Source organism: Colletotrichum truncatum (assembly GCF_014235925.2).
Source record: "Colletotrichum truncatum strain CMES1059 chromosome Unknown Contig_0001, whole genome shotgun sequence".
NCBI lineage: Eukaryota > Fungi > Ascomycota > Sordariomycetes > Glomerellales > Glomerellaceae > Colletotrichum > Colletotrichum truncatum.
The window spans coordinates 9705640-9718110 of record NW_027222398.1 but is presented as its reverse complement, the minus strand read 5'-3'; the positions used below and the strand labels follow the sequence as shown (position 1 = coordinate 9718110).

Sequence of the window (12471 nt, the reverse complement as noted above, 5' to 3'; positions counted from 1 at the left end):
TAGCGCAATCGATACCCGTGGAAAAGCCAATACCACGTCAACTACCGTAACCGAAACAGTACTAAGACAGTATGGCGCGAGCACAATTATTTGAGGGCTGGAAAGATAATGGATGGATGGTTAAGATTAGATATTTCCTGAATGAGTCTTCTGAAATCAGATATTCAGAATCAATTGTCCTCAATAAGGTGCCACAGTAAGTGACCGCGGAAGCGGACCGGATGGAGCTGGAGTAAAAAGGGGATTGTGGGGATGGTGGGGGGTTTCTACTCCCGAGGGTATTCCCTAACCTGATCCATGGTGAAATCGACCCCTAAAAATGAAGGAGAGCGAAATCCAAAGCTGTTGATTGGAATGATGACACTCGTTTATGACCCAAGTGATTGTGTTCTGCTCACGATACTGTCCGTGTGGCGCCCATGTTGACATGCCGCCACTCGTGTGGCAGCTCCATCCACTACCAAGGAACCCCCACAGCCTTCCCCCTCTTACCCATCCACCATTATCGAGAATGACCTTGTAGGGCGGATCATTCGGGCGAGGAGAAGGATCCTTAATCTTCCGTTGCCGACGAGAATAATCCGGCGAAAGCGGAGCCTAGGTTGCGGATGCCGGAAACTATTGCGGAGCGGGGCCTGAAAAGTCGGCGAGAAAGTCTCCGTGCGGCTTTGTCCTTGCCGGTGCCAAGATTAGTCGCCTGTCGCGGCGTCTATCTGATTGGATCAATCGGTGCGCTTACCTTCCTGCGATTCTACATGTACCCGAAAGCAAGTAGAGCCGCTTTGAAGCAAGATTATGGGATTCTGAAATGTTTCCGACGGTGGACTTTATAAACCTGATGACGATTCTTGCTTGCCCTAGCTAATGTAATTTTATCCATCATTATCTTCATTGCTTCATAAGAGTTTAAAGCAGAGCCCATCACCCAGGTCGATTATCATAGCAGTACATATTCCTTCATCATTACTTCCAACATGGACGGACATGCCAGTCACACTCTGTATATCTGGCCGCAAGGATTCTATCCTCGTCGAGTGGTCTACTATCTCATCATCAAAGGACTGGCTACTCCCGCCGGAATATTCCAGGGCAAGAGTGCAACAGCGTCTCTCAAGCTGAGCCTTATAGCCTACAATCCTGATACCAAAACTCTCGATTCTATCGATGTCGATGATCCCAAGCCTGCCGACAAGACTATCCCATGCATGCGCATCGTCGACTCCAGCAAGGGCACAACACACTGGATACATGAAAGCACCGCTATTCCAGCTTACCTAGAGGACGCGTATACAGAACTTCCGCCTCTTCAAAGCAGCGATATCGTTAACAGAGCCATCATGGGTGACATCATTCTTGCCATCAACGCCGCGCAAGATGACTTTAGCTATTACCTTCGCCATGCGTCGCCGATAGCCTGCAAATTCTCTGGACTGGATGAAAAAGATAGAGACTACAGAGCTGCGCTCAACGCCAAAGCGCAAATGAACAAAGGGCTTCGGAAAGTGCAGAATTGGGCTGCAGAATCACTTCGCGAGAGTGGATGGCTGACTCCTGGAATCACAACACCAGGTCTAGCGGATGTGTGCCTCGCAGGATGGGTCCGTTATATCTGGTTAGCGTACGAGTTTGATGTGCTTGAAGGGGAGAATCTAGATGGATTGAGAGAATGGTGGACTCGTTTTCAAAACCTGCCTTGGTGGAAGGAGATGGAGGAGATTGAGGAGGTTCACCCTAAAGACTTGAGATTTGGAAGAAAAAGCCTAGATGTTTGAGCATCGTTAAGTTTGATGCATCGTTAACATGGAGGGTTAAGCAGTATTGGGAAGGATGCGTCGAATGAATGTATTCCAGTTGGGTTGTAAACTAGTCTGTAACACTACTCAGATCCTATAAAATTTTTCACTTTAATAGCAATAAGTAACTTGGTTATCACTTACAAGATATCCGTGCCGAGTTCATTGAGTTAAGATCCAGATTCCGATACGATCGAAATACGTGTCTTCCTTTTCTCGCATGCTAGACTAGTGCTTAGTCGCAAGGTTTTGATTTCGTTAGAAAGAAGATGATGCTCAATCGTTGCGCACGCAACTCCTCAACAGCATGGAAGTTAAGGCACAACCAGTTGTGCCACTTCACGATGAGCCTGTGGTTCCCATTTCGGCACTCGGGAACCGGGGAAACTGGAATCATTGGGGTGCGTCCAGGTGAATCACTAATTGATAATCATTTCATAACCGCTCTTATCTATCGTCGTAAGTTTATCGCTGTATAGAGACCTCTGTCGTCCTCATAATGCCTCGATCGTTGACATTGTACTCGGATTCCAGAATCATATCCTCGCTCCCCCTGCTGCCAAAACTGTTCTTTTTCTTGTACACTGCGACAGCAGCGGGGTGGTTACCTCCTTTTACGCTCGTCTTGTAGTAATCGGTGCCTGGAGTGAAAGGTCCGTCTTCAAGTTCGAATTCTGGGGCGCCTTGGCTTCCTTGCTCCATGTATCCCTGCCTTCTTGCGTGCGATGTCCCATTTCCCGTCCTACCAGTCCGGCCAGTCGGATATCGGTTTTCGTAAAGGTTGTTGCTATTGTAGCGGCGGCTGGATGATATTTTCAGAGCTCGACCGACCAGCGGTTTCAGGGCCGGTGCGCAGGCAGCGATGATACCGAGGTTGAGTTGGAGGCTATTAGAAGGCTGGGTTAGTTGGTGTGAAAACAAGATCGATCGCCAGAGTTACTTACAATCCCCAAAATTGAATACTTTGGTAACTGTTTTACCACATTAGTCATCACATATTTCCTTTGGAGAATGTAGCTTACAATGTTCCATCTTTACTGCTTGGCTGGGCAATCTGGTAGACGGTCTTGATAATACCCATGATCACAGCGCTACCTCAATCAGTTTCAAGCCAGAGTAAGGAACTCAGAAAGGACATACAAGTATCCGAGACTAAGGACTACAATCAAGTAGACTCTCGTGCGCAGCTTCATCTGTAAGACCCAAATGATGGGAATGGGCAATGTCGCAAAGCAGACATCGGTAAATATGTTGAATGCTAGCGAAAGATTAGCAACTGCCAGAGAGGTAAAAGTTGGGGCTAAAAACCTGTGTTGACCAAGGCAAAATCTACGAATAATCTGATGCTGTAGCACTTTGGCTTGAGACTCTTGTTCCAGTAACCTTCCAGTGGTGTGCAGTACAGGAAGAAGCTCAACCAGGCCATAATAGTGTACAGCACGACGAAGACTAAAACGGTAATTAGTTATGAATGCCAGTGATGTTCTGAATGGGTCGGCTGTTACCGATCAATGCCCATAAGGACCGAGAATACCACTTGTTCTTGCTGAGACGCAGTAGAGACAAGGCAATGGATATCTTCAGAAGTGCCAAGGCTGCAATAGCGGAAATGATGGACTGAAAAAATCCGACTTTCGCGAAGATAACATAGTCGGCTTTGCTGATTGTGTCTTTGTGTTTGCCCAGTCCATAGTACGCTTGAATAATGAAGACGACCATTCCTCCACCTAACGCACATAGCTGCAGGGTGTCAGCGCTAAAACCAGGGCCTCAGCTTTCGTGGTAGGCATCCATACTGCTGCGAGGATCATGATAAAATCGTCAACTCCTATCGTTTTCACAATAACCGCGCGGGTATATGTTCGGAGGGCAACGAAAAGGAGGGCAACGGCGTGGAAAGTTCCCGTTACGGCCAAGATCATCGCAGTGTTGCTCTCTTTGGCCCGTTCGGGGTCCACGGCCGTATCGGATGCGGTCGAGGACATGTCGGCGTCAATGGCAAGGCGCACATGCGTGCTGGAGAAATAACAGAGGCCTGGGCAACAAAAAGCATCGAAGATCAAGAGAGTGGACACATCGGACACTAAGGGGATCTTCGTAATCTTTTAAGCATCTTTGAACCATTTAGCCCCAAGTGATCGAAAATCACACAGGACATGCAAAGAACCACACCACTTCCGCACACGGAGCATATGGGGCGGAACACAAACAGTGCCACGGAGACGGTAAAGGATATGATTCAGCAAAGGTCGCTTAAAAAGGAGAAGGGGAGGAATTCCTACCCTGGTTTAGCCTGTCTGGTGCGACGTGTTGTATATCTAGACTGTGTTCTAATGCAAGGGAGGAGGAGGATGTCCATCCCATCATAAAGTTGAAGCCATTGAGCTCTCGTCTGAACATTCTTGGCCCGAAGCATTCCTTGCAACGGAGTGGAGCACGTAATGAGTGTGTCGGATTGAGAAGATCATCGATGGAAGATGTGAGTGGTCAGGAAGTTGAAGAACACGCGATGGGCAATGGCAAGGATGTCTCCCACATTACGACGCCACAGACGTGCATTTGCACACCCTGTTCCATGCCGCACGACATACTAGCTTTTGGTATAATCGTCAAGCACGAGAACCGGTAGCTTGGGACGACATGATGCATGTTGGCAGCTCCAACAGTTGAGAAAATCCTGCTGCTGACGAGCATACTCAATTAGGGCCCTCACCGTGTTGGCGCTCTACGGCGCGCACATAACCGATATTGATCCTTAGCTTCGTTTTACTGTTGAACAACACATCAGACAACCTCGGAGGTTTGCACTGGGCCCAAGGCCAAAGGTGTGGGTTCATGTGGATACAAGAAAGGATCTTAACCAGGGCTGCTCCGCCGAGTCCACGGTAGTCCTACGAGAATACGCAACAATCGCGGCGGAACTCGCCGCCTGTGGCTAACCGACGGGCGACTCGGGGACATATTTTTTTGACAAGAGGGGGCTGACCATTCTATCGATTCCCATGGATCGCATGCCTGGATGGAGGTGGTGAACGAGACGGCTATGTATAATGACTATACCAGAATGTGGTCCGACCCGGATCGCTTGATTATCCTGGAGACTAAGGCGGATGCTGTGGGGTCGGACCGTGACCGACAAAATGGACACGAACCGAAGTCCCCGGGTGAACTAACTGCTTTTTGTTTCTTGTTATTTTTTGAAGAAATTGTTTAGATTTTAGTCTACTTATGATGCTACTCCGTTCTGACCTATTGCTATGGATGATGCCAGAAGAACACCTACTTCATCAATAGACTGCCCTCGTGTATTAGATCACAATCACTATCTTTAATCGGCCCCCATTTCCATACTTACTGCGCTACTCGGGACAAGGTGGCGATGGAGAAGCATCTCCCCTGCATCTCACCCACTAGTCTTGACCCAAGACAGTTACAACAAGTACTCTGAAAACCCAGAAGCCACATTCACTTGTACTCTTCTCCAATTCGCGCAAAAAACGTAAACCCGTTAAGAGATAGGCCAGGGTTTAACAACGGCTAAGCAAGGACAGGTTACAATGCTGCAAAGTTATCCAATAGAAGACGCCCGATTCAAGCGGATAGCTGACTTCCATGGTAGATTACGGGGGTCCCAAGTCTCTTAGCTTTGCCCATATCCCGGCATCAACGGCCCCAGATCTAGGCTATCGAATTTTCATTCTTCATCCGCCACATAAAACCGTTCGACTTGGGGTCCTCGTAATTATTCGCCCCCTACGAACGAATTTCGTCCCAGGAACGGCATCCTTCTAGAATCACATCCCGCCCAGTGTGGTTGCCAAGTCCGCCTTGCGGATCCGGAGCCCTGCAGATTGCGGCCGGAGACGCTAGTTAACGGATTTAATCTATTCCCAACGACGGACCAGTACCTGTCTATATAGCTAGCGAGGTTCTTTGAATTTCCTTCAAGGAGGTATATACCTTGAATGTCAAACAAACTTCCGGGCCGCTCATTCAGCCCCCACCCTCATACGATCCCTGTGCATCATTTGCACTGGTTTTGATCTCTGCTGTGATCGTATCCAAGGGCCACATCTTTTTCTCTCTTCATCTTGTCTTGTTCGCGTGCGGATACTCTGGACTCTACTCTCTTCTCCCCAACACCAAGCACGTCCAGCAATGCATTCCGTTAGTATCTTGGCAGCGGCCTTTGGCCTGCTGAGCGCCCCGGCTCTTGCGTCCCCCGTCGAGGCTCGTGATATCCTAGCCGATCTGCAAGTTCAGGCGATGGATACCCTCAAGGAGAACGACTCGAGCGTGGTCAACAAGCGGAGTGCTTGTAACATCTTCAACGCGCGTTATCGCCGGGACTGGTTCGTCCCCCCCCCCCCCCACATGACCGTGCAGACCGCGGAGATTTTACGGTAGCTAATATGTACTGAAGGGAGGCCTTCTCCAAACAAGAGAGAAAAGACTACATCAGTGCTGTCCAGTGCATGTTGACGTCGCCCTCCAAATCGGATCCGGCGTTCGCCCCCGGTGCACGGAACCGATACGACGATTTTGTTGCCGTTCATATTAACCAAACTCTCAGCATCCACGGCACGGTGAGCACGACAAATCCTGTTCAATTCTGAAAGTCAGTTTCTCTGACAATGAAAAATAGGGCAACTTCCTGACATGGCATCGGTATTTCGTCTGGGCTTACGAGGAGGCCCTTCGTAACGAGTGCGGTTACAAGGGCGCTCAGCCCGTAAGTCAATTCAATCCAATATCAAACATTGCTCCACCCATCTGACATTGATCAACAGTACTGGAACTGGCTTAAATACCAAGATGACCTCACCAAGTCTCCTGTCTTTGATGGAAGCGAGACAAGTTTGAGCGGTGATGGTGCGTTTGTCAAGCACAATGGCAGCGTAAGCGGTGCCGGCGCCATCATTCTGCCATCCGGAAACGGCGGTGGTTGTGTAGAGAGCGGTCCTTTCGTCAAGTAAGCATACTCAGATAGATTCTTACATGACTTGCGCTAATATTTCCCTAGCATGACGGTCAACCTCGGCCCGGTGAGCCCCGGTATGGATGGTATGAAGGCCAGCCCCAACGGCAAGCTTGGCCACAACCCTCGCTGCCTGAGCCGTGATCTCAGCTCCTACGCCATGAAGTCCTGGATGACCAACGAGAACATGTTTAACCTCACTGTCGGATCCGCCTCGAGGAACATCGAGCTCTTCCAGAACGAGCTCCAGGGACGATTTACTGATGGCTTTCTCGGCATGCACGCCGCCGGCCACTTCTCTGTCAATGGCGAAGCCAGTGACCTTTACTCATCGGTTGTCGACCCGACCTTCTTCCTTCACCATGCTATGGTTGATCGGGTCTACTGGCTTTGGCAGTTGACGCATTTCTGGGCTGCCTTTGACATCGCTGGTACTATCACCATCAACAACAGGCCTCCAAGCCGTGATGCTACTGTCGACGATGAGATTAACCTGGGTGTCACCGCGGAGAACCGCAAAATCGGTGACCTGCTGAACACTCTTGGCAACTCTCCTCTGTGCTACGTCTACGCGTAGATGCGGTGCCATCAGATTGTGTGTCCATTCTAGTCGTAGAGCCAAGTACAATAGTAATAGGCGTTACCGATTGCGCTACTAATCATATCACGTAATTCGAATAAGGATGGAACAACATTAGTAGTAATATGATGGCCCTTAGCTCAGCCCGTATCTAATTATCATTGAAGCATGCCTACATAACCCCGTATCTGTTGAGCAGCGGCGATAGGGCAATACTATCTAGTATCCAACTTTGATGTATATAATTCTGTTATACATCTAGGTCTATTGGTCAATCACGAGTTGTACCGTCGTACTTGCGAAGTAGGGGATCTTGCAGCAAGCGATGCATAGCTTCACGCTCTATGCAAACGCTAATATCAAACTCTCCAGTCTCCTCAATGTCCATGATATGAACAAGGCCATCTACCTTTGGCATGACTGCTTGAACGTATCTGGCTAGTTCTTGTGTTCCGAAAAAGTCTAGTTCATACGCCTTGGTTCTGACCCACGAAGTCACGAGCGTATGGTGTGTGCCTAGAAAAGCCTGCCATAACCTCTGCGGGCTGACTTCGTACGCCGCGTCGTGTATGTAAGCTGCCACGGCATCAGGCGTGAAGTGCGACATCATCTTCCTGATTGCGCCCGCAATTGGTCCTAATTGTGGCGAAGCTGCTTCTTCAACACTCTTTTCAACGTACCCTAACAGTAGAGGAGACCCAGTAAAGGTTTCTGGCAGAGGCGGGTTGACACGAGACCGCAGGCCGAGGGTGACGTCCAAATAGACTTTGTCCTGGGCGCCTTGAAGGTTTCTTGCACGGTTTATAAGAATCCAGATGTGTGCCAAAACTGCGTCAGTTCGAGAAATCCGATACGTTTTGATCTCGTCAGGCAGAGTTTCTTGTGCTGCGTCGGCCATTCTTGTCAACTCCGCAGCTGAAAAACGGATCTGAACGTGCTCAACAGGTGCACTCATATCCCACGTTAGCCATGGTGGAGGTGTTGAGGGGCTAAGAGTTACGTTTTCCAGTTCCTCGGGAGAAGGCATGGTAACCCGTGTAGTTGGCTTTACGCCTGCTGGGAATCCAGGAGCATCTTCTGCCCACCAATCGAATCGATGCATAGGCAATGAGCGAGCCTTTTCGAGCTTGGAAGCATCTGGTGGGCTGCCAGGACATAGTCCAGCAACTTGGTCGAGCAAAGTTGGGTCAAATATTGGCTCCAGAACTCCTTTTGTGACTGATGACGAGCTGCGACCAAGGAGGTCTCTTGACCGAGCAGCCCATAACTGCATAAAGCTCATCAAGCACAATGCATCCGCGAGGGGGTGTGAGATCATGGCACTAACACCAATACCTCCACACTTGAACGCCGTAAGCTGAACAGCCATGCTGGGTAGCCCCTGTACAGCGCTGAGAGAAGACAATGCGATTTTCGTATCAGGTAGGAAATCGCTTTGGCGAAAATCAGTTGCATTCCACTCCTTCAAGCTGTTTGTCCTATCGGCTCTGCTAGGGACAACATCGTGTAGGTTCACATCGTAGTCGACAATCAGCAGTTCGACACCAGGATCGCTTTCGGCGCCATGAGCTACTACTGGGCGACCGACATGACGAGGAACAACATGGTTTTTCACGATATCCTCGGTCGCCCATTGAATTTGGCCTGCAAAGTGTCGATAGCTGTCCAATGTCTCGCTGAGTGCAAGTTCAAGTATTTTGAAAAGCTCGGCATGTGGAAGCTGTACCGCTTCGCTCTTATCATAGAGCCATATCGCGGCTGTTGGCGTGAATCGGGCAACTGTTGCATCGATTATGGAAAGTTTGGAAACTGTGGCCTCAAGTGCGGGCGTTTTGGGGAATATCCTGCGGGCTGCCTGGACATGGTAATGACTAGGCGTGTCTTCAGCTTTTGCGTTCGCCATAACTCTCCTCTCTATGATTGAGTGCCGACCAAACGATGAATATTGAATAAAAGAAGCAGATGGTTCGAGGTCAAAATAAGAGTAGCGGGTGGAACAAAAAAGGCTATTTACCAATATCTCACGGACTTGGTGTCGTTTTAACTTCCTGTCGTCTGCGTCCGCACGTTCAAGTAAGGACCCCATGGGTACCAGGGGAGAACTGGCAAAAGACAACAGACATAACTAGCGTCATCGGTGTGAATCATTTTGCAACACTCCCATTGGGCACGGTGCTGGAAGTGGCTCACGAAGTGGCCCAATATGCATGGTATCCCTGTTACCAGAGCGGCCATGAGCCCAGACTTGAGACAACTCCACAAGCAGTAGGCCGTATTTACAATCCCCCAACCAGGTAATCTACAAAAGTCCCTTAGTGTACATGAATCCGAGGTTAAGTGCATCGCGTCACCAGAAGATTCATTAGACTACATACCGACAGGTTCTTCCAGCCACTGATTTGGCCTACAGCTCTCCATGATTCTAATGGGTGAAGATACTCTTCTTAGGGGAGTGCTCTTTTACCGCTGTGCTCAGGTACCGATGCCAAATATCAAGGCAAGTACTCCGTACGCATGCTGTATTGGATTCAGATTGAAGTAATCATGACTATTTATCGCGTTTTTCAAAAGTGAAGGCCTTTAGTGCCACTTGTGTTTATTTGTTTTCGTTAATTTCATCATGTTAATCAAAGCCTGTTCGAAGCTTTTATGTTGATTAAAGTCTACTCCAATAAAGGCTACGCATCTGAGATAGCTTTAAATATGCTACTCTGCTTGATGAGGAGATACAGGTGCATGTCAAAGTAATCATGGAACGAGTGTCATTCAACTAAATACTGCATAAAACAATACTTTACGCCAACGTGTACTTGAACATCAAGTGTGAAGAGCCACATCCACTACCGCCACTTGTGCACATGTTCCAATATAATTGCGCAGCTGTCCTCCCTGTACGAAGCTTATTGTTCATCGATGTCCATACATGCAGTCTGGATCATTGCAACTCAGACCTGCTTGGCAGAGAGTATAACGGGCGACTGCTCTCAAAGCTTGAAGATCCCTCCCTACGAGCCTATTTCCATGCTCATATAGACACCGTCCATTGTATTGCAGGTAAGAACAATGCCCAAGGAGGTGAAAACTGTTGCACATCTTGCGATTCTTCATAAAGGTAACTTCATGAGGCGTGCAGTTGAGAGGTGAATCAATGCGGTCGCCAGCCTCGTTCCGAAACACACCGGCTAGATTCGGCCTGGCCATTGCCATAGAAGTTTGTTGGTTCAAAGAAGAAGAAGCTGTTGTAGTGAACGATGCTCTTGCCGCAGCAGCGGCATAGCCACCGGATGGAGTCGAAGGAGGCGTGGTTGGAGCAGATACCCTGCGATTTATCTGAGGTAAGTTCTGAGTTCTGAAAACGTCATTCAACTCAACAACGCGAAACTCCTCTTTGATCTTTGCCAATTCGTAAGCAAAAGGTGGGCCTTCTACTAAGACAACCTTTTCACGTTTGACATCTTCTATGACATACTTGTCGAGTAGGCGAGTGTAGCCATTGTCGGCTGAGCCGCAGAACATAATCCGATGGCAATGGATGTCGTTTAAACCGAGCTGAAAATTTTCTTCGCGTTGTCAGTATGGAATATGGTAGCAACACTACACAAGCCTGTCACTTACCCTTTACTTTCTCATCCGCACATTCCTTACCATTTCCGGCATCAATGTAGTCACACAGGGGCGCTCCCATGTTGAACCCCCGAACAAACTCCTCCAATACACCACAATTTTCCAGGATTCCAATATCCTGATAAGTCTTCCCAAGTCCCTTAAGATTGGCATACACCCGAATCACAATGTGAGAGTGCGGTGGCAGGTCAAAACCCGATGCTGTGAGTTCCTTCGAAACTTGTTTTCTTAGCAACCCAGCAGTCTTCTTACCACCAGCAAATCCATCCTTGACAAGCTCATCAAGAAACTATACAAGGTCAGTAATCTTGTATGCCAATAACAGCATTAACGTAAGGCCCTACCGGCATGGAATCTCCATCAACAACCACAAGTGCGAAAGAGTGTTTGGCCTGTTCGTGTGAGCATATTGGTACAAGTGTCAAGTGATATAGATAAACACTACCTTCTCTGTCTGGAGGGCATCAACCTGCTCTTTATAATCATGGGTTTTCTGCTTCATAGATTGGATGAAAGCGCTCTTCTCTTCCAGTCTTTGATTGGCATCAGAAAGCTCGCCGGACAAGAAGCTTATGTGATTGAACAAATCCTGCATCAATGAGTGTGACGAACCTCACTTTAGGAAATAGTCACAGCCTTACCGCTATTAACGATGCTTTCTGATCCTCTTGGATCTTGCACACGTTCCATCTCTCCTCCAAGAGCTTGTAGCCTGCCGTGTCAGTCATCGCATTCGTCGGACTCAGATGGCAGAAGAGCAATTCAATCAGTCCAGTAAGTTGAGACTCGATCTGTTAAAATTCTTAAAGGCTGCACCGCTGGCTTAGATATAAATAAACTTAGTTTGCTCTGTCGGCCGATGTGAATCTGCCTTGTGACAAACAAAGGGGCAATCTGACGAATGAAGTTACTGACATTGGACCTGCACCAACAGTGTCACCATATTTGTAGACTTTAAGGTCAGTTGCAGATGGCCAAGCAGAAATAGCGAATCGTTGGCGCTTATTGACTCCGATTCTGCCTCGTGTTGGCCAGGCCGCGCATAACAAGGCCTTCCAGTTGGTAGCCGGCCTGCCCAATGCAGGGAACCAACTGTACGCACGCGACTTTGACAGAATCCAACATGATTGACGAGTTACTTCAACGTGATGCGGGTTAGAATGGGCATGAGGCCCCCTTTCTGCCCCCTCCCTCGCCCCAAGACCATTTTGTACAAGCTTCATAGATATCCTGAGAGGCAACTTGCAACAGCGTTTTTACTATGTCCAAACCTATCACAGTGCAAGATTTCGGGTCGTGTAAAGCTGTTTTTGTGTGGGCTAACGACTGGACAATGATTGTCTGTTTTGCCCATGGTCGCTTGTCTAAAAGATGGCGCTGACGAATGGAAAAAATTTCCCCCTGCACCACAACCCTTGAAATTAGTCAATAAATCATGCCTGTAGCTTGGTACCTATATTCCGACTGTATCACGCTCCAGTAATAGTCAGTAATAC

General features: G+C 48.5%; 5 protein-coding genes across 5 annotated transcripts; 2 read left to right on the top strand and 3 right to left on the bottom strand.

Annotated features, from left to right (window-relative positions):
* Positions 1-974: 974 nt before the first annotated feature.
* Positions 975-1772, top strand: CTRU02_202717 (uncharacterized protein; the record flags this gene model as incomplete). Its single annotated transcript, XM_036728878.1, has 1 exon — positions 975-1772. One exon carries the CDS (start codon positions 975-977, stop codon positions 1770-1772), a length of 798 nt encoding a protein of 265 aa, XP_036579393.1.
* A 486-nt stretch (positions 1773-2258) lies between these two features.
* CTRU02_202716 (uncharacterized protein) lies at positions 2259-3778 on the bottom strand (the record flags this gene model as incomplete). The annotated part of the gene is made up of 7 exons (XM_070204081.1): positions 2259-2679; positions 2738-2764; positions 2816-2884; positions 2934-3051; positions 3102-3242; positions 3299-3533; positions 3590-3778. 7 exons carry the CDS (start codon positions 3776-3778, stop codon positions 2259-2261), a joined length of 1200 nt encoding a protein of 399 aa, XP_070062663.1.
* A 2173-nt stretch (positions 3779-5951) lies between these two features.
* Positions 5952-7348, top strand: CTRU02_202715 (FAD-binding domain-containing protein; the record flags this gene model as incomplete). Its single annotated transcript, XM_036728875.1, has 5 exons — positions 5952-6145; positions 6217-6379; positions 6439-6525; positions 6548-6765; positions 6817-7348. The coding sequence occupies 5 exons, from the start codon at positions 5952-5954 to the stop codon at positions 7346-7348; spliced, it is 1194 nt and encodes a 397-aa protein (XP_036579391.1).
* Positions 7349-7622: 274 nt separating this feature from the next.
* CTRU02_202714 (transferase family protein) lies at positions 7623-9254 on the bottom strand (the record flags this gene model as incomplete). The annotated part of the gene is made up of 1 exon (XM_036728876.1): positions 7623-9254. One exon carries the CDS (start codon positions 9252-9254, stop codon positions 7623-7625), a length of 1632 nt encoding a protein of 543 aa, XP_036579390.1.
* Positions 9255-10258: 1004 nt separating this feature from the next.
* On the bottom strand, positions 10259-11703 carry CTRU02_202713 (CCCH zinc finger DNA binding protein; the record flags this gene model as incomplete). The annotated part of the gene is made up of 5 exons (XM_036728874.1): positions 10259-10911; positions 10967-11264; positions 11320-11373; positions 11421-11564; positions 11617-11703. The coding sequence occupies 5 exons, from the start codon at positions 11701-11703 to the stop codon at positions 10259-10261; spliced, it is 1236 nt and encodes a 411-aa protein (XP_036579389.1).
* Between the last annotated feature and the right edge of the window lie 768 nt (positions 11704-12471).